The sequence below is a fragment of the Esox lucius genome, chromosome 11, assembly GCF_011004845.1.
Source record: "Esox lucius isolate fEsoLuc1 chromosome 11, fEsoLuc1.pri, whole genome shotgun sequence".
Taxonomy (NCBI): Eukaryota; Metazoa; Chordata; class Actinopteri; order Esociformes; family Esocidae; genus Esox; species Esox lucius.
The window spans coordinates 3,029,899-3,051,897 of NC_047579.1; the positions used below are offsets into that span (position 1 = coordinate 3,029,899).

Here is a 21,999-nt window from a genome sequence, read left to right on the forward strand (position 1 = left end):
GTTATTTTCTGGATTGATTTTTCTCATTTTGTCTCTCATAGTTGAAGTGTACCTATGATGGAAATTACAGGCCTCTGTCATCTTTTTAATTGGGAGAACTTGCACAATTGGTAGCTGACTAAATACTTTTTTGCCCCATTGTATTTTGGTGAACAGCCAAAATACCAAAACTTGTGTCAGTGTCCAATTATTTCTAAAGATAACTGTATATGCCTTTTAGCATTAATTTGAACAGCCATGAGGCAACACATACTGCGATAATTTCAAATAAAGTTGAATTCTCTCCCTTGACTCTCAAAGGGTGTGGGCTTAACGAAAGTAAAAACTATGAAAAGGCCTATATTCCTACCCAAGGCAAGACCAGCATGCACTGGAGAACATAATGAGCATATTTTACCCATGATTCCTCACATTTGCTAAGCGGCTGGTGAAAGATTTAGGCTGAATCTCAAATTGGATACTATCCATACTACACTGCTCCAAAAAATTGATGGAACATGTAATCATTACAGTATAATACCAATGGGTGACTTGCACATCTGTGAAGGCACCATTCATTTTGAACAATATATACAGGTTTTGGAGCAACATACTGCCATTCACACAACGTCTTTTTCAGGGAAGGCCTTGCATATTTAAGCAAGACAATGCCAAACCGCATTCTGCATGTATTTCAACAGGATAGCTTCGAAGTAAAAAGAGTCCAGGTGCTAAACTGTTCAGACCTGTCCCCCACTGAAAACATCTGGCGCATTATGAGACGAAAAATACGACCTGTTGGGCAGCTGAAATCCTATATTAAGCTAGAATGGGAATATTTCATTTTCAAAACTACAGCAGTTGGTCTCCTCAGTTCCCAAACATCTACAGAACATTGTTAAAACAAGAGGTGATGCAACACAATGGTAAACATATCCCTGTCCCAACTTTTTTTTAAACGTGTTACAAAATAGGCATGTATTTTTCCAAAAACAATAACATTCCTCAGTTTCAACATTTGATATGTTGTCTTTGTATATCTATCTATTTTCAATTAAATCTAGGGATGAATTGATTTGCACTTCATTGCATTGTGTTTTTATTAGCATTTTACACAGCATCCCAACTTTTTTGGAAATGGGGTTGTATTACAAAATTGCAACAATCCAATATGGCAGATGTTATGATTCCCCTTGACAAAATGTTTCATTTTATCTCGGTGCCATTTTTCAAGACTCAAATGGGGTGGACATGGTGTGCTTTTGAAAACAACAACATTGGAGGCTTCTTACAGTACCATCATGTGACCGATTTGCATGACATTCCATCAGAAGTTGGGGCCCTTGGGCCAGTACAACCATGTACATTTTCTTAATTTTATTTCACAGGAAATACCCATTTTCTTCAGAAAAATTATAATAAATAGCACTAACAATTACAGTGAACTGCAGAAACCCTAATAATAACCAATTTTAACAAATACAATAACTTCTTAAACCCTACAAAGCACTGGTGAGCACACCAATGGCAAATGACCTAGTTGACCAAGAAAGACCTCAGTGGATGACTAAATAATGCTCAGTATAATAAGAAAAAAACTGTCCAACTGATCAGGAAAAAACAGTAGTACAAAAACACTAGCACAAAACACTAGTACAAAATATGAACCTTAAAAACAGGATTGGCTGAAAGTACCTTTCTCTTACAGAGTTCTATGAAATGGTAATGTGGACCAATGACACAAACATTAACATGTACCTAGGGAATGGCAAAAGAAAAATCTGGCAAAAGGAAAATCTGGCAAAAGGAAATAAATGACAGGGTAACGTCATCAGTAAATAAAAAAAAAAAAAAATTATATTTTGGTCAGGTTACCTATTTCAATGTGCATTTCAGCTCTAATAAAATTCCAGCCTATTTTTTGTCTACGAGATTTGCATTATTTACATTGTTTTAGGTTTATTGATTAGCATTTTGAACAAAGAGAAGCACAAAGCCAGATTTTAGACTTTTAGCTGTCCAAAGTTCTCCTGGTTGTGTTGCAGATCAAGACAAAATCTAACTATTCCAGCTGCCAATCACCCAATGTGAATCTAATTGAGCATGCATTTCACATCCTGATGACAAGAATGAAGGCCCTGCAGTTAAGGCCTGGTGGAGCATCACCAAGGAAGATGTCTGTGGGTCGCAGAATTCAGGCTATCATTGCATGCAAAGATTATACAACCATGTACTAGACAAGACTAATTTAATATACAGTTACATCCACTAATAATGTGACTGGATATGTTAACAATCAGCCTGGAAGAGGACGTGCGTCTGTGTGGATGCCATACACAGTGAGGAGGATGGTTGGAGTGGCCCCAATCTCCAAGGATGACAGCAGGAGATTTGCAATCATTAGTTGCGTCTTTGGGTCAGAAAGTCTTCAAAACTACGATCACCTACATAACCACACGTTTGGAAGGATTGCCATAAAAATACTTCGCTGTCATCAAATAACAAACGCAAGTGCCAACAGTTAGCCAAACATTAACTGGAACTTCCAATGGGACCGGGATCTATGGTCAGATGAGACCCTAACAGAGTTTCTTGGAAACTAACACAGAAGTAGGTTTGGCATATACAGAACGATAGCCATGCAAGTAACACATTCCCACTGTCAAGTATGGTGTAGGATCTTTGATGTTGTGAGGCTGTTTTTCTTCTGAAGGCCCTGGACAACTTATAAGGATAGATGGTATCATGGACTCCAACAAGTACCAGCAGATATTAAATCAAAACCTGACTGTTTCTGCAAGGAAGCTTAAAGTCCACAAACATGGACCTCAGAATCTGATGGATCTGGAGAGATCTTTATGGAGGAATGTTTTCAGATCCCTTGACATGTGTTCTCCAACCTCATTAAACTTCACAAGAGACAACTCTAAACTGACATCATAGTAATGAATAACTAGAAGATTCAGTAGATTTGTATTCATATTGACTTGTTTTTCAGTGTTTAAACATAACTGTTAAAGTGGTTTTCACCAACTGTAGTTAAAGGTTAGTGAATATTTTTCAACTTTAGTGCATCCCCTGTGACAAAAAATTGAGAAAGAGGAGGGAGAAGAAGAGGAAGAATGTAGTCCCACTGGACCGTGCACCACAGGTGACATTGAGGTCAGTGTCACTCTCACCGGAGATGAAGGTGACAAAGCCTGGCCGGTTAGTTCTGATCTGGCTGTTAATCCAGTTCTGGTACTGGGACACTCTGGTGTACACTCCAGGGAAATCTGCTTGGCCACAGCCTATTCCAAAACTCACAATGCCAGCCTGGACCCAGACCTGTCCCTGTTTGATCACCATTGACCCCCCTGAGTCTCCCTGTAAAGGAATACATATTGTTGTGTTTTTAACCAAGTTTAATGTCCATAAACAATTAAATTACCACCTGAATATCTCATGAGTTTAGTTTGTAACCTTAAATTGTTCTTTACAGATTTAGCTCTGCAGCTAACAGGAATAAAATGAAGCCATTATGTATCACCTGACAGGAATCCTTTCCTCCAGCCAGTAGACCAGCACAGAGCATGTTGTTGGTAATTGGTGTCACATCAGCAAAGAGACAGGTGCACTGCTTGTTCCCCACTATTGGTAGGCTCACCTCTTGTAGGGTCTGGGGTGAAGGCAGGGACACTAAGGAGGAAAGACAATTAGAGACAGGTTAACTTTCGTTATCTTAGAAAACCAGTTGTTGGTGTGTTATTATTACGAGATGTTTGATTGTTCAAGGGGAAGATATTTATTTATTGAATATTTTTAACATTTTTACCAAATGTTTTGTCTAGTTAGGGATTATGACCTTCATTAATTAACTTCAACAAAGCAGGCAGTGTTTAGCATAAGTGTGACACGGGTGACAGATGTTGAGGACACACCATTGGGCCACATACACTTTCTGTCCTGGAAGTTACAATATTAATTTCAGGAAATAGAGACACAATCCCTTGACAAAAGTAGACACTCCGGAGCTAGCACCTCTTGTAGCTACAATATTTAATAAGCTGGCTACACTTTTATGTTCTTTTTGCTGGACTGCCTAAGTGGAGCTGGCCAGGAGGAGCGAATGTCTCTTAATGAGTAAGTGAGTGAGTGAGAGCCTGACTGACAGACTTAGTTCCCATTTTAAAATAGCATAGTGGTTAGAGACGTGACATGTGATGTAGACTCGCTATAGACTTTGCTGGCTGCAAGTTTCAGTAGCTACATTATAGTAAGCCTAAAGTAAAACTGTTTATGGTTATATTGTGATGGACGAACTGCACTGACAACGAACATATTGTTTTCACTTCACATAGCGTAATGGTTGGCTATTCAACTGTCATTGTTTTCTAAAGAAACGAACCAGCCATGGAGTGATTGGAGTCATTGTTTTAATTATAGGCACTGTATAGCTATTTGCTTGCCATCTACAGTAATCTCTTTCTAATTTAACACGTTCAGTGTAGTGTAGCGATCCCGTTACCTGTTGTTGGTTTGGATGTAGGGAACTAATGTAGGAACCAAATGGAAATTGACATTTTACAGAAATGCTTTTCATGGTTCTTCAAAGGACCGTATGAACAACGTATTCTTTCAAAAATGAACCCCCAAAAGATACTCGCAAAATATATAAAAAATATTCAAAGGATTAAAGAATCCTTTGAAAGGATCCTTTTAAGAACTTACTTTTCAGGTTCCCCTACAGTTTCAATTTCAATTTGAGAATCCCTAAGCTCAAAAGATTTTTTTATTTACAGTTTAGAACAGTGCTGTATTTGTAAGTAACTGCTTTAACTTACAAAAAAGATTGGCTAGACCTGATGTGGTGCTGATTTGCAGCTTTTGGTAGTGGGTCCTTGAGTATGTGCATGACATCATGAAATAAGCAGACTATTAAGTATATTGATTTTATACAGTGTACAAAACTACATTGACCCAAACCCAAAAATCAGCCTAGAATGATGAGGAAGAGAATCAAAACAATTCGTTGTCCAGAAGCCTATAGCGAGATCGGAAAACAGTGCAGTTTGCTCATTAGCATAAATTAGCATATTTATGCGAAACAATTGTTTATTTACATTTTTTATATCTAGACATCCACGTGAGGCGTTCGTTTATATAGAAAAGATTTGACCTTTGAACTTTATGACGATGGGACGTAATACTGTTCAATCCCATGTTAACGCAAAAACAAGATGTCCCGATCCATCTAATACCTAATCAATAATGGCGATGATCAAAGTATTTTCGTTCCATTTATGCAAGATAGTTCTATGTTTTCATCCAAAACATTTTAGAACATATTTGATCGTAATCAAGAGGCCGGGGAAAGGTTATTCTGTCCAGGAACACTTTCTACCAGGCAACGCGCAATGACAATTCATGACCCATGCAGATGACAAGTGATTACAACGCTATTTATGTTTATTTTTTAATTAAAGCCCCAAATTACGTAGTTTGTATTATAAAAATGATATAAAAATGTTCTTCTGTCAACATAGAATGAGTATCTTCTTGAGTGTCTGGACAGAACTGGTCAAAAACAGAAAATCCATACTGGGCAACCAATCTTGTGCTGCCATCTGGAAATTACTTATTTAATTTCTAATTTATTTTATAATGTTTTATTTCTAGGTAGAAGCATCACATTTTTGGGGGTGCCTATATTTTTTACCTTCTATTATTTATTTATTTTCATTAGTTTCAACCCAATACAGTGTAATTTGACAGTAAAGGCATGAAAATATGGGGGAATATCATTGACACAAAACTTTATAATGCTTGCCTTTCCAACAGATGAGTTTTCTAAATATATGTTTTTATTGTAGCCAAGGGGGTTGTGATTACCAGGATACATCATAATAGGTTGTCTCTGTTACAGAAATGAATCTAGGACCCAAAATGTCCAAGTAGTGAAATCCGGCTGAAATCCCCTCGGGCCTTGGAGGGTAATGGGGGGCAAATTACCTGCAGAATGGTGCAGCAAGATCATTGAAGGTTATGAAGACATTTGTATGCATAGTTTTTTTTTTAATTATATGCTATTATGTTTTACCAAATAAATAGACTCAGAACACATTTGACTTTACAACAACAACCTGAAAATGGTGACAGGGGACCAGATGGCATAAATTAGCCAGCTGTGGACTTTACCTTGAGTAAAGCATATCAAACCAAGTCATAACTTCCTGGTGTTTATAATTGTGGCCATGTCATTTGTGTTTATTTGTGTTTATTTGCTAACTTTAGTTCACAATAACAACAAAAAGTATAGAGCAATGTTAATAATCTAATGACTATAAATGGCGAGTGAGAGCTTTTTAAAATAAATGTATTTGAGAAACACAGTTATTCTGTGATGTTGTTTCGGGTGTCTATATTTGGTTGAAACAATATATGAAATGTATGATTTCTAATTTAATCTCATTTGATCTCACCGTTGAAATGGATATCGCCCCATCCGGTTATCCAGCTAGTAGTGCCATTGTAAAAGGTGCTGCCCTCTGCTGCTAGGCAGACTGGCCGGATGTATTCATTGAAGGTAACAGATGACGAGAGCTTCAGCAGACATAGATCATTGTCAAGGGTTTCAGTGTTGTAGTTAGGGTGGCAGATGATCTGAGAAACCATTCGGGACATCTCTTTGGGTTTGCTACTTTGCAGATTATTCAAGCCCAGGTAGATAAGCAGGCCAGATGTGTTGGTGCTGAGAATAAAGGGAGTTGATACATTAGCCTGGTGGTTAGCGTTTTGATCCAGTTACCAAAAGGTTTCTGGTTTGTATTCTCAAGCTGAATAGTCAATTTGTATTTGTGTGCAAGACCAAGGCACAAGTTCTTCTGGATTACAGGACTTGTTAAATAATTAAATTAAAATTTCCAATCTTGCATTTGACGAACTGAAATTGGTAGTAACGGCAGTGCCCGGGGGTAAAGATTGGTATTTTACTGAGTATGTATTTTTTCTTTTGAATGTTCATTAATTGATTGTGTTGTTTGTCTTGGAGGCTTGGCAAACTTATTGAGTATGCCTGTGTGCTCTTGCTAAAAGGCAGGCCAGATCAGGAAGATGTGCAAGCAGCTACAAACAAACAAGACTTTTATTGTTCTGAAACAGATTATTTTACTTATATATATTTGTATATAGTGTTGACCATTTATTTTAGTATGTCGCTTTTTGCAACATCAAATAATTTGGGATGTGTAAGGGATTTGACATTGAGCAGAAAGTTCTGGTATATGTATTATTGGCCTTAGAATGAAATACATTTTCTCTACCTGTAGGGACCCCAAATTTGTGACACAAGAGGGAATAAATCATTAATAAATTCCATTCAGAACACATTAGGCATTGGAGTAAGTTGTAGGCTACATACAGCATAAAAACATATCAAAAGATAGTATAATAAATATAATAAATATTCCCCATCCTGTGCCTCTCTTGAACAATTATTCAGTAAACTGGGAAGAATTCTTGGCAACAGGATATTACAGCAAAGTTGTCTGAATCTCAATTTGCATACTACATAATATGTACTGCATGGGTAATTGTGATTGACATACTGTTTAGAATATAGTAAGCTAGTATGCCAGTATTGGGACATACTATTGTGCCATAAAATTGTGTTGTGCATTCAAATCATGCCAAGTATGAATATTTAACAAGAAATTTTTTTTCTTTTTGGGCCAAGCATTTCATGGCCCAACAATGTTGATTTTTCTTTCTAATTTGAATGGCAATTGATGCAATAATTATCAATATAAGTGACAATAGCTGACTTTTTTGTCAAGTGAAAAGATGAGAGATTTGTTGTAAACCCTTCCTCTTTTACTTTTATTAAAATATCAAAGATGATCAATGACAACAGGATGTACCGGAGCTCAGTTTCATGTGCCATAGCAGTGTCTGAAATCTTATGTCAATTTTATATTTCTGTTGTTTTTTCAAATGTACAAATTTGTGCTTGGTTATTACGGGCTATTGTCGGTAGATTGATGAGGGAAAACATTTATTTAATCCATTTTAGGGAAAACATTTATTTAATCCAATATCTCACAAAAGTGAGTACACCCCTCACCTTTGAGCTAATATTTGATTATATATTTTCATGTGACAACACAATTCTTTTTTTAGATCCTCAGAGAGTTCTTTTTCACTTAGGGGTGTACTCACTTTTGTTGCCAGCGGTTTAGACATTAATGGCTGTGTGTTGTATTATTTTGAGGGGACAGCAAATGTACACTGTTATACAAGCTGTCCACTCACTACTTTACATTGTACCAAAGTGTAATTTCTTCAGTGTTGTGAGGGGTGTACTCACTTTTGTGAGATACTGAATATGTAAAGATAAAACTGGGTTTACATTACAAAAAGTATTGTATGAATTTGAAAAACACAACATGATACGTTATGTCTGACATTGTTCATCAATTGACTTAAGTAGAATATTACGTTTATTAATGACATGAAGGGAGGGAAGGGAGGATACAGCCAATAAGGCTTCTGTTAACCATGAAACATTTAGCAATTTATAATTTCCTTTTGTATGTATCTAAAATGATTTCTATTGATTAAATGTTGTGAAACATTTTCTCGCTATCACTACTCTCACATCCTGTGTGCCCACTCCTGGAAAAAAACCTTGTCGTTCACAATAACTCAGTCAAATCTTATGATGGATTCTTAACACTAGCCTACTTCGTATTTCAAATAGGAATTAACAACTTGAGCGTTTTTTTGTTGAGGTGTCCCTGTATTTAGCAAATATCCCCTTGTAAAAGTCCTCAGCTAGCACTGCGTTCATGGCTAACCCTTAGAATTTATTTTAATGTTTAGTATTAATTGAAAATATTTGTTATGCGGTTATCATGCACAACCTTTCCTTTAGTCAGTGAATGATTCAGATGAGAGGATACTCTTTTTAAACGTTTTATTATCTCCAAATTAGAACACTTTCTTGCCCTGAGCAGAGAAACCACCATGACCAACTCAAAATTTTAAAAACATAACAATGTGCAACCTTGTTAGAGGCAACCATGAGACCTGGCTCTTGTGACACTTATGCCGTGCCAGAAGTATTCAACACCCTCTCTCCATCATTTAGAGCACAGACACCTGTTTGTTGTTATTGTCCTCACCTGTGTTCCTGATCACTGTTCTTATTTTAGTTCCTCCTTCCATCATGTACCCAGTCGGTCATTCTTTGGTTTTTGCATTTGTAGAAGAATAATGTGGTATAAAGTATAAAGGCATTAATATACATTTATAAATGTATAATGATTGATGGCAACATTGGATTCAGGTACTATTGTGAGAAAAGAGAAATTGAGAAAGTGTGTGTGTAATGTTTTACAGAGTTGAGGTTAGACAAGGATCAATTGTTAGAGAAGCAAGGACGCAAGATAAGACAAATGGGATGTCCAAGGACAGACTAGGCACACACTCTACAATCACGAGTAGGAGACAAGCAAAGTAACCAATTTTGTGCATGAATGGAAAGTTACTAGAACAGAATGAGTGGGGGTAGCAGGTCTGCACATAATAATTGAACATGAGTGTGAGAATGAAGAACTGTTGGAGTCTCTCAGAAATAGAGGTGCAGCTGCCTAAGGAGTCATGAAGCATCCAATGATATGATGTTACGTCATGCCCAAGTAGGTACTGTTGGGGAAGTTTCTGAAGCCTGATGCATTCTTACTGATTAAAGGAGTCCCATTGTTTAGATAGGTAAAGGAATGTGGGGGAGCTGGTATTTGCATAGGAGGCATCTATTGTCTGTCCAGATGCTGTAAGAACTCTTAGAATTGAAAAAGTTACTTATGGTGGGAAGGAGAGCTGTCCTTTGTGTGAAGCTTAGGTAAACACTACAGTAAACATTATGGCAGGAAGGATAAGGTGGGGGAAGATAGCATTTGACTTGTGTGATAGAACAAAGGTGTTTAATTGACATAGGACAGCATCTTACCACACCCCTTTTTCTATGTAATAAATACTGTTGAAATTATGTTTTGAGTCAGAGACCCCTCAGAAGATTATGTGTGTAAGCGGTTGACGCGTCTCTCATATGTGCATAATAGTTAATAAAACTGTTAGAATGTACAAAGAGAACTTTGTCTCTGTGTCCCTTACTCCGAGTGTTGATACATTGGAATTTCCATCACAGTACTTGCGGAATAAGTTGGATTAATGGAGGGGAGGAACAGTAGGATGGGTCGAGCTGTTTGTATAACTGTACACAAGATGTGTATTTTACTGTTCTTTGCAATCCTTCTCTATTTGCATACATCATTTATGTTGGTGTGAACAATTGCCTGCAACCTTCTACTGCAGTAAAACTCTGGAGTGAAGGGAAAAAGACAAATGCTTGGTTCTGTACAGTTATTGTTTGTCTTAGGGCACACATTTGGCCTAGAAACTAACTTCATCACATTGTTTCTGTTTTCATGTAGTTTCTGTTTTATTACATTAAAGTTATTTATTAAAAGTCCTCTGATCTCTCTGTGCCTATTATAATAACATAATACTTAATTATGTATTAACTATTTGACTCATATTTTAAAGTATATATTTTGTATTTTATCAGAATCAAGTAACACTGGGCAGTTACTTTGAAGTTGGTGGCGTTGGTGCATATAGGGCCAGTCAAGCAGATGTTAGAGAGCCCCATTACTGAAGAGTGTGTTTCCCTTGATTGTGTTTGGTTTTTATGTTTTGACATTGATTTTAAACTGTGTAAGTGATATTTATACAGATATGTTACTTTTCATATTGATGAGTTCATGCACAGCTCATCTGTAAAAGAGGCCTTGGTCTCAGCATGAGACCCTGCTTAAATGAAAGTTAAAGATATAACAGACAAGTACAACATATTGACATAATATAAAGGTTGGGGCTTTGTTAAGGTTGTCTTTCTACCTGGTAAAGCAGTGAGCAGCTGTCAACACCCAGTGTTTAGCGATGAGAGAGCCTCCACAAAAATGGAGTTCATTGGGTCCGTGCAAACTGACCTGCCATGGCCAGCTCCCTGGAACCGCAGCCTGACCACCAACAATCTTTGGGTTGAGGGAAGCAGTTCCGCACACTGGAGAAGACAGAATAGTCATCTTAAACAAGAATGCACATATCCATCACAGTATAAAAGTAAGGTTGCAATGTTTCATGTTGTGATTGTATGTAACTTATCAGTGCTACTATTTTAGACCCTCCTAGGTCCCTCATAGACTTAATTAACCAGGGCCTGGTTTCCCAAAGCACTGAGATGAACGTAAGATGCACGTAAGTGCCTCGTTATCTTACCGTTGTGTTTCCCGAAAGCATCATTAATGAAGTGAAATGTAACATTGCTTGTTAATTAATGAGTTTTACGGACAACTCATTAGTCCATCATAACAGGTACTTCACAGATTTAGTGAAATAGCGCCTCCCTCAACATGCGAGAAGTGATTGCAAACAATTAATATTAAGGAAATTGAACAAATAAATATTATCAAAACAGATTTAATTAAACATCTTATATAATAGGTGTGTAAGTGGAAGTAAATGTAATTGAGGAAGACTACAGACAGAGACAGGGAGAGGTTGAATATGGAGGTGAAAACCTCCGCTAGTTGGGCAGTGCACCCCTTGAGGACACAGCCTGGAATGCCATCTGGCACTTTTTTTCTCGAAGGGTACGAAGGGTCCCAGATGATCCCACGCGCCCTGCGCAGACACCTCTTGCACTGGTGGTTTGCAATGGCAGGAAGCTGGGCACCAGTGATTAGGTTGGTTAGGGAGTCCAGAGTCCAGTTGCAGAGAGAGGGGCTGATCCCCAGGTCATGGAGTTTGTTGACCAGCCTTGAGGGGATGACCATGTTGAATGCTGAGCTGAAGTCTTTGAACAGCATCCTCACATAGGTGTTGGTTGTGTCCAGGTGGGTCAGGGCAGAGTGTAGAGCCGTGGAGATGGCGTCCTCTGTAGACCTGTTTGACCATTAGGCAAACTGGTAGGGATCCAGTGTTGGGGGGAGGCAGGACTTAAGGCCCTGCCACATGCGTCGAGGATCAGAGTTGTTGTTAAAGTGCTCCTCGATCTGCAGTTTGTGGTCATTTTTAGCCATTTTGATGCCCCTTTTCAGGTTGTTGTTATTAAGCCATGTTTCTGTGAAAATCATGACGCTGCAATCCATAATCAATTTTTGTGAGATGATTCTCAGTTGTATTTCCATTTTGTTCGCCAGTGACTGTACATTAGAGAGGAAAAGGCTAGGTAGTGAAGGCCAATGGGGGGCTAACATTAGCCTAGCCCAGGTGTCTCCACGCTTCCCACGCCTTTGTTTACGATTCCAACCCCACCTCTGGGCACCACTAGTCAGCAATGCGAATAGCGTCTCCTGGGGCATCCTTACTATCTCAAGTGGCGGGTGAAAGCTGTCAAAAACTCTTCCTGTTTTTTGTGCTCTGATGTCTAGGAGTTCTTGTTGGCTATAATTAGTGTATGCTGGCTGTACTGAGTGAATAAGCGAATAAATATTAAGTAAATTACTGTTATTACTGGGTAGACACTGAGCCGCACCATGCACAGGCGCTGCATACTTGGTCATATGAATATGACAGATGTTAATAATGTTTCTTCTACTCCTGTTATTCCACTGATACAGAATTACATATACTTGTTTTCTAGATGTTTGTTTCATAGTTTTGTTTTACTTGGTGGCCTTATTCCCACTTATAGTGTCATGGTAGCCCTTGACATACTTTGTGAAATATCTATAATTGGCTATTCCGTCATAATTGGCTTTACAATCATACCACATGATTGTTTTAAAAGGACTGTGCCGCCTTCACTCCCATAATAATGATCACTGACCTTTGGTTTTCATAGTTTATGATGTCTTTAAATCCTAAATCCTTCCTTATTCTTTCTCTTCAGTTGTCATTGCATCCGATTCTGTAAGAGTGTGACTTTCTTTCCTCTCATTAATCTTACTTTGATGTGAATGCTTATTATGTCTGTTCTTGTGGACACAAAAGGGGGACTGAAGGATCTGAAAAATGTCAATTTTATGTTTATTTACACATTCAATGATAATTTAGTATAGACATTTAAACCTATGTACTTAATTTCTGTCCTAGTAGGCAATCAATGGAATGTTAATGTTTAACAGATGTTTCTGAAAGGTGTGAATTTAGGGACAAAGGCATTGCTTGTTATTGCCTAGCTTGCTTGCTTCTCGAGAAACACCACTCTCTCTTATGAGAAGGCCCCAGAACAGATTGGAATGTGTCCCTAATTGATAAAGGGTCTATTCCTCAGGACTAGTTTTGTTATCCTTTGGTCAGTAAACCAACCCCCACACCTTTAGTTTAGGGATATAAACCAGAGTGTGTTTGAGAAAGCTCTCTTGCATTTTTCTCGCTTCTGCCTGCACCTTTGCTCTTGCAAACATCTTGAATTTCCAAGGCTATGGTCTATTTACACTGCTGCTGTCTGGTAGACGCTACCGGAGCATCGTGGCACATGCTTCCAGACTCACAAATAGTTTTCCCTCAGGCCATAAAGCTCCTCAACCAACAACACTGATCAATGATCATATTGATCGTACACGAACATATTGCTCATACACGAACATGCTCTGATGTCTTTTCAGGTACATTAAATGGGCATTAAATATTCCTTACATGTACCATTCATAAGCATATTGCAATCATATGTATCTATACTATTCAATACTGCTACCATATTGTTTATACTCCCCATCCTACTCTTTCAAAAATTGCTGCTAGTTTAAATTGTTATGTACACTCATCTAAAGGATTATTAGGAACACCATACTAATACTGTGTTTGCATGCAAGGTATGCAAGGTATGCTGCCAACTGTTAAACATGGTAGGGGATCTGTGATAATATGGGTACAAACAATGTTCCTTCACAATGTTCCCATATTCCAGGATTATAATGCCACATACCTTTATGAGACATTTTGGAGCACATAAGGCAAAGTAGATTTCTAGCACCTAAATTCCTCTAAGAACTGTCGCCTTGGAATAATGCAATATCCCACTAGACTTAGTATTTGTATGACAGCATTCCAAGAAGAAATGTGACTGTTCTGAAGGCCAACAATGGCCTTAATCCTTATTAGGTCCTTGATATTGATATATTGTTGGGTGTTTCCATTATTTTCTCCACTCACTGTTTTTTGCTACAAATTCATATTTTTTACTGCCACCTTTTGCTGCAATAAAAGTGATTAAAATATAATGTATTTTGGGGAAAGTATACTATATACCAGTTTACACACAGTGTGTTTTATCCCATTATTTTTGACAGATTTGTTCCAGGTTGTGTATGTTGGTTGATTGAAGTTTGTGGATTGCGATCTTCAAATAGTACCCACATACTCAATGGGATTGATCAGGATTTTGACTAGACCAATGCAAGACATTTGAATTGTTTGTTCTTTTATATGGATACAGTTTTTAAAGCTATTCAAGATTCAGTTACAATTCTGGTAACGTTGATATACATTTTAAATTAAGGACAGCTTTGCAACACAAATACTATGAGAAAGATAGCATATAATGTACTGCAGTAGTATGTAGACTAATAGTAACAACTTACCGTTTAACTGTGCATGGCCACCTGTGGGTGATAAAGTAGATTGGTGTTATTTAAGATGTTTTTAGTAAGCAGGTTATAATGCACAATGCACGAACAGGGTACCAGAGTAGCCTAGTGCTCAAGAGCAGTGGGCTAGTAAGCAAAATATCACTGGTTCTAATCCTTAAACTGACAAGTTAAAAAACTTTTGTTCTGTTCCTGAGCAGTTAACCACACACCCTCAATACCATATTTCATACCCCCTGACATGCATACGTTACACTGGAAGTTACACCCCCTAACATACGTCTCACAGGAAGTATCACCCCCAGCATACGTCACTCTAGAATTTCCACCCACAGCATACATCGCACAGAAAGTCCCACCTACAAAACCGGAAGTCCCGCCCCCAAACCGGAAGTCCCAAATAGCTGTCAATCAATTATCAAAAGTGACAGTTGCTGCCTTATGTTAACTACTCAGATATAAACAAGATCTAGAAAAGTTTCGCATACGTTCTCTGGGCCCAAGCTCATATAAGTAGGACTGAGGCGATAAGTAAAACTGTCCTGTGGTCTGAAAAATCAAAGTTTGAAATATTTTTGGGGAATCATGGACGCTGTGTCCTCCGAGCTAAAAAGTAAAGCAACCATCTGGCTTATTGTCAGTGCACAGTTCAAAAGCCAATATGCGTGATGATATAAGGGTAGTGATGGCCATTCAATTCTTCATTACCGTTCTTCTAGCAGCAGGATATTATGCTAGCAGCGCTAACTCAGATTGTCTTTTTCAAAATAAAAGCCATCATTGAAATATATAAGGCAATATACACTCACCTAAAGGATTATTAGGAACACCATACTAATACTGTGTTTGACCCCCTTTCGCCTTCAGAACTGCCTTAATTCTACGTGGCATTGATTCAACAAGGTGCTGAAAGCATTATTTAGAAATGTTGGCCCATATTGATAGGATAGCATCTTGCAGTTGATGGAGATTTGTGGGATGCACATCCAGGGCACGAAGCTCCCGTTCCACCACATCCTAAAGATGCTCTATTGGGTTGAGATCTGGTGACTGTGGGGGCCATTTCAGTACAGTGAACTTATTGTCATGTTCAAGAAACCATTTTGAAATTATTTGAGCTTTGTGACATGGTGCATTATCCTGCTGGAAGTAGCCATCAGAGGATGGGTACATGGTGGTCATAAAGGGATGGACGTGGTCAGAAACAATGCATAGGTAGGCCGTGGCATTTAAACGATGCCCAATTGGCACTAAGGGGCCTACAGTGTGCCAAGAAAACATCCCCCACACCATTATACCACCACCACCAGCCTGCACAGTGGTAACAAGGCATGATGGATCCATGTTCTCATTCTGTTTACGCCAAATTCTGACTCTGCCATCTGAATGTCTCAACAGAAATCGAGACTCATCAGACCAGGCAACATTCTTCCAGTCTTCAACTGTCCAATTTTGGTCAGCTTGTGCAAATTGTAACCTCAAGGTTGTGCGTGTTTTGCTTCACAAATGCTTTGCTGCATACCTTGGTTGTAACGAGTGGTTATTTCAGTCAAAGTTGCTCTTCTATCAGCTTGAATCAATCGGCCCATTCTCCTCTGACCTCTAGCATCAACAAGGCATTTTTGCCCACAGGAACAACCATGCCATGCTCAAAATTGCTTAAATCACCTTTCTTTCCCATTCTGACGTTCAGTTTGGAGTTCAGGAGATTGTCTTGACCAGGACCACACCCCTAAATGCATTGAAGCAACTGCCATGTGATTGGTTGATTAGATAATTGCATTAATGAGAAATTGAACAGGTGTTCCTAATAATCCTTTAGGTGAGTGTAGTTAACAATCACTATATAGGTATGCAATAGTGCACGTGGCATGGGAGACTTGCACATCTGTAAAGACCATTAATGTTGAACAATATGTACAGGTTATGGAGCAACATATGCTGCCATCTAGACAATGTCTTTTTCAGAGAAGGCCTTGCATATTTCAGTAAGACAATGCCAAACCTCCTTCTGCACATATTACAACAACATGGCTCTGTAGTAAAAGAGTACGGGCACTAAACTGCAGTCCAGACCTGTCACCTATTGAAAACATTTTGTGCATTATGAAATGTAAAATACGACGAAGACCAGCTGAAATCCTATATTAAGCAAGAATGGGAAAACATGTCACTTTCAAAACTACAGCAATTGGTCTCCTCAGTTCCCAAACACTTACAGAGTGTTGTTAAAAGAAGAGGAGATGCAACACAGTAAGAAACTGTAATAATCTATTTTTATTAGCATTTTACTTACCCCCAAACTTTTTTGGAAACAGGGTTGGATAACAGCAATGGTAAAAGTTAAAGCAGAATAAAAGAATCAAACTGTATATAAAATCAAGTAAAACAGGTTAAGAGTAAACAAGTGAAAAGCCTGTTAATTGAGTGAGCTCACGTTCGTGCATGACGGGCTCTGTCTTTCTCGTTGGTAGTAACATATCCGGTAGCAGTAATTCATGCTAGCAGTACACTAAAAATCTAACATATGGCCCATATAAATAGTGCAACTGCACCATAAACCCTAAGGCATTTTTTACTCAATCAGTTCAATCAGTACTGAGTGAATGGCTGGCTGGCTGTCTTGCATAGTGGTTAGAAAAGTAGACCTGCGAACTATAGGTTCCGAGTTTGCATCTTGTCGCAGACGAAGCAAAGTACGCAATAGGAATTATTCCTTATAGATAAAAACTTTGCTGGCTAAAACCTCCAGTGACTATGCCTGAAATAATACAGTTTACAGTTATAGTGTGACTGTTTCTGGTGGAATTTCGAAGTAAAGTGGATATAAAAACTCTACACACACCTGTTAAAATGCCTGGTTTTTGTGATGTGAAAGAATGAGACAAACATACATTATGTCAGAATATTTTCCACTCTAAATGTGCCCTATAATGTGAACAATTCAATTGAAAAACAAACGGAAATTTTCGAAGGGAAAAAATGAAAAATAAAAACCTTACAATAACCTGGTTGCATAAGTGTGCACACCCGCTTATAACTGGGCATGTGGCTATGTTCAGAATTAACCAATCCCATTCAAACTCATGTTAAATAGAAGTCATTAAACATATCATCATTTAAAGTGACTCTGATTAATCATAAATAAAGTTCAGCGTTCTAGTAGGATATTCCTGACATTTTCTTAGTTGCATCTCAGAGCAAAAGCCATGGACCACAGAGAGCTTCCAAAGTATCAGAGGGATCTCATTGTTGAAAGATATCAGTCAGGAGAAGGGTACAAAAGATTTTCCAAAGCATTAGATATACCATGGAACACAGTGAAGACAGTAATCATCAAATGGAGAAAATATGGCATAACAGAGAAATTACCAAGAACTGGACGTCCCTCCAAAATGTATGAAAAGACGAGAAGAATACTGGTCAAGGAGGCTTCCAAGAGGCCTACAGCAACATTAAAGGAACAGCAGAAATTTCTGGCAAGTACTGGCTGTGTGCTACATGTGACAACAATCTCCCGTATTCTTCATATGAATGGGCTATGGGGTAGGGTGGCAAGACAGAAGCCTTTTCTTACAAAGAAAAACATCCAAGCCCGGCTGAAGTTTGCAAAAACTAACATCAAGTCCCCCAAAAGCATGTGGGAAAATGTGTTATGGTCTGATGAAACCAAGGTTTAACTTTTTGGCCATAATTCCAAAAGGTATGTTTGGCGCAAAAACAACACTGCACATCACCCAAAGAACACCATACCCACAGTGAAGCATGGTGGTTGTAGCATCAAGCTTTGGGGGTGTTTTTCTTCAGCTGGAACCGGGGCCTTAGTCAGGGTGGAGGGAATTATGAACAGTTCCAAATACCAGGCAATTTGGGCACAAAACCTTCAGGCGTCCGTTAGTAAGCTAAAGATGAAGTTCACCTTTCAGCATGACAACGACCCAAAGCACACATCCAAATCCACAAAAGCATGGCTTCACCAGAAGAACATTTACAGCCAGAACCTAGACCTGAATCCAGTTGAACATCTGTGGGAAGATCCGAAGAAGACTGTGCACAGGAGATGTGCTCGAAATCAGAAGGAGTGGGCAAATATTGCCTACCCAAAAAGACTAAGTGCTGTAATAAAATCAAAAGACGCTTCAACAAAGTATTAGTTTAAGGGTGTGCACACGTATGCAAACAGGTTATCCCCCTCAAAAGATTTTAGTTTGTTTTTCAATCGAATTGTTCACGTTATAGGTCACATTAAGGTGGAAAAAGTTCTGACATGATTTATCTTTGTGTCATTCTTTTACATCACAAGAACCTGGCATTTTAACAGGGGTGTGTATTCTCTTTATATCCACTGTATGCATCCGTGCATTCGTTTTGGATCAGGATAGACAAACACATTTGCTGGTTACAACAAAGGCTACAGTAGTAACGTTACAGTGAGCCTTAACTGAAACTGTTTGGTTAAATTGTGACGGTTTCTGGCATGGAAAAGTTCATATTCAGTCTCAATAGCAACTGCTCAATTCCTATGACTATTCCTCTAAGTTAGCAGATACCAGTAAAGCCTATTACTGGCTAATAAGCTGTTCAAACAGCCAGTGGCAAAAGTTAACAGTTCATAGACACTATTTGTGGTGGAGGTAAACTTAGTAAGAAACGTTTGAATCAGGTTTGAATCTCAAGAGGGCAATACTTTCCAATTTGGTCCGGCTGAATTAGGCTTGCCTGGTTTCTTGTTTTTACATATACACTAATGACCTAAACCATCACCACCTACCTAATTTACTTTTAGGTTAGGCAAAACAACACCGACCCACTGAGGCATGGAGTCTATAAGGCCACTGGTGTCCTATGGTATTTGGCACCAAAACATTAGCAGCAGATCTTTCAAATCCTCTAAGTTGCAAGGTTGAGCCATCATGGGTTTGACTTGTTGGTCCAGCACATCACACATATGCTCAATCGATTGGGATCTGGGGAATTTGGAGGCCAGTGTAACACCTTGAATTCTTCATCATGTTCCTCAAACCATTCCCGAACAATGTGTGCAGTGTGGCAGGGTTCCTGCTGAAAGAGGCCACTGACATCAGAGAATACCATCACCGTAAAGGGCTGTACCTGGTCTGCAACAAATTGACGTCCACATGAATGCCCCCAGCAGAACATTGCCAAGATCATCACATAGTGCATCCTGGTGCCATCACTTCCCCAGGTAAACTGTGCACGCATACACAGGCATAAAACAGGACTCATCGGACCAGGCGATCTTCCACTGCTCCAAGGACTATTCTCAATGCTTGTGTGCCCATTGTATGTGCTTTTAATGGTGGATAGGGTTCATCATGGGCACTCTGACTGGCCTGTGGCCATGCAGCCCAATATGCAGCTGGGTGCAATGCACTGTGTGTTATCTCCTGTGACCATCATTAACATTTTCTGTGACTTGTGCCACAGTAGACCTTTTGTTGGTTCGGACCAGACAGCATAGCCTTTGTTGCCCTCACACATCAATTACTTTGTAGTGTGTCCCTCCTTGGACTTGGTACTCACCACTGATGACTGGGAGCACTCCACAAACCTTGCCATTTCAGAGATGCTCTGACCCAGTCGTCTGGCCATAACAATGTAGCCCATCTCAAAGTTGCTCAGGTCTTTACTCCTGCCCATTTCTCCTGCACTCAGCACACTGACTACAAGAACAGATTTTTCGCTTACCATCTTAATTATCCAGACCTTGACATGTGTTCTTGTTAGGAGATGGTCAACGTTATTCCTTTCACCTGTGAGTGGTCGTAATGTTTTGGCTCATCAGTGTACATTGATTGATTTGTCGTAGCTACATAAAGATCATACACATGCACTTTTGTAAAGGTATCCAATTATGTAGTACATATCTTTTGCAACTGTCACTTAGTAACTGTTCCTGAAATGATTTCTCCAGTTATATAAAAAATGTATCTTACTCTTAAAACCAGGATTCCATTAGGAATCCAGCTTTGCAGGCCTATTTCTTACAGGCAAGATTGTGAGTGACCTTGTCTCTGTCGTTAACATACACAGTGTTAAGTAGTAACTCTAGAGTTTTTTTGAAATGGCAATGCATAGTGGGAAATCATATTGGAGGTGTGGTTTAATATTCTACACAGTTTTTTTAATCTAATACAATTTATATCTGGAACACATTTGACCTGTACTAGAATATTTGAGAAAATGTTTGGAGAAAACAGACATCATTAGGGTTTACAGTGTACTATGCAAATACTAAACATGAGTAGTTTATTGTACTTAATGTTAATCTGTCCAAATACTTTAAACTCATTCTTGTATCATTGTATCATTTTAAATCCTAAATTCTGGTATACAGAGCCAAACAAATGTGTCACCGTCCAAATTATTTTAGAATTCATAGTACATATAAGGATAGCTGTAACATTGCATTCTATTTTCAGCTGAAGATCCAAAATTATCAGTTTAATTACTACATCAGAAAAGGAGTTAGCATACTGAGCTAGGGTGCTGAGTTAGCTTGCAATATCACTTCCTAAAGTAGCTAAAACAGTTAATTTGATGTCTCCAAATCTTTAAAGCAAAATGGCATCCAAAAGTTACTGTAAATCCTTTAAATTGACATAGGAAACAAAGTGGCTTCATTCATATTTCTTACAATGAATTCTTTACATCCATTGTTTCCAGCTAGAAAAAAAGGGAACTGGGGTTTCTGGGAAATTGTATTGAAATAAAACACTACTTTAAACCAGAATGATAATAGTGAGTATCTACTTTTCTTCATACCACTGCACTAATAATGTAATGTTTCCAACCTTATCAAATATTCTTCCTGAAACTACGGTTTGTTCTTCCAGTATTGTTTAATTTGACTCACTCTTTACCCCACACATAATAATTGTAATAATAATATCCTGTAAACTCTAGTCAAACATTTTGATATAAACAATGAAAAATTACAGAACTTAATGGTAAAGTGTGCCAGTAGAGAATATGAAGGAAATTTAAATAATTATGTCTTACCATTTTTCATGCACGCTAAGCATACTAACACAGCACACAAAGTCCACCATAAGTCCATGCTATCAGCTGCTATTATTCAGTGTGTGTGTGTCCGGTCTTATACTTTGGCTGGAAGGAGGAATTTACATGGAAAGGTAATAGTGGGAGTGTACCTCTGTGCAGACATTGTTCACAGATCTTATCAGCTAACCTTAATATGTTAAATAATTTAAACATCATGTGTTTTGTAATACAGTTCTCCTTTATTTTGAGTTGATGGAAGTTACATTGGAATTTGGCTTACCATGTGAAAATGATTTGCTGTTTTGGACCAAAGAAGTGTACACATACTCACAATTGCAAAATGTATATTCATGGACATATA

General features: G+C 38.3%; 1 protein-coding gene across 1 annotated transcript; it reads right to left on the reverse strand.

Annotated features, from left to right (window-relative positions):
* Nucleotides 1-1,080: 1,080 nt before the first annotated feature.
* Nucleotides 1,081-21,686, reverse strand: LOC105028338 (chymotrypsin-like protease CTRL-1). The gene is made up of 6 exons (XM_020050870.2): nt 21,636-21,686; nt 14,607-14,627; nt 10,918-11,083; nt 6,456-6,709; nt 3,509-3,684; nt 1,081-3,345 (listed from the first exon to the last, which is right to left on the reverse strand). Exons 1-6 carry the CDS (start codon nt 21,643-21,645, stop codon nt 3,046-3,048), a joined length of 927 nt encoding a protein of 308 aa, XP_019906429.1. The 5' UTR covers nt 21,646-21,686; the 3' UTR covers nt 1,081-3,045.
* Between the last annotated feature and the right edge of the window lie 313 nt (nt 21,687-21,999).

Coding starts and splice junctions, on each gene's coding strand:
- LOC105028338 (XM_020050870.2), bottom strand. Junction 11,084..14,606: donor TGGCCATGCACAGTTAAACG/GTAAGTTGTTAC, acceptor TGTCTTCTCCAG/TGTGCGGAACTGCTTCCCTC. Junction 3,346..3,508: donor GAGGAAAGGATTCCTGTCAG/GTGATACATAAT, acceptor ATTCCTTTACAG/GGAGACTCAGGGGGGTCAAT.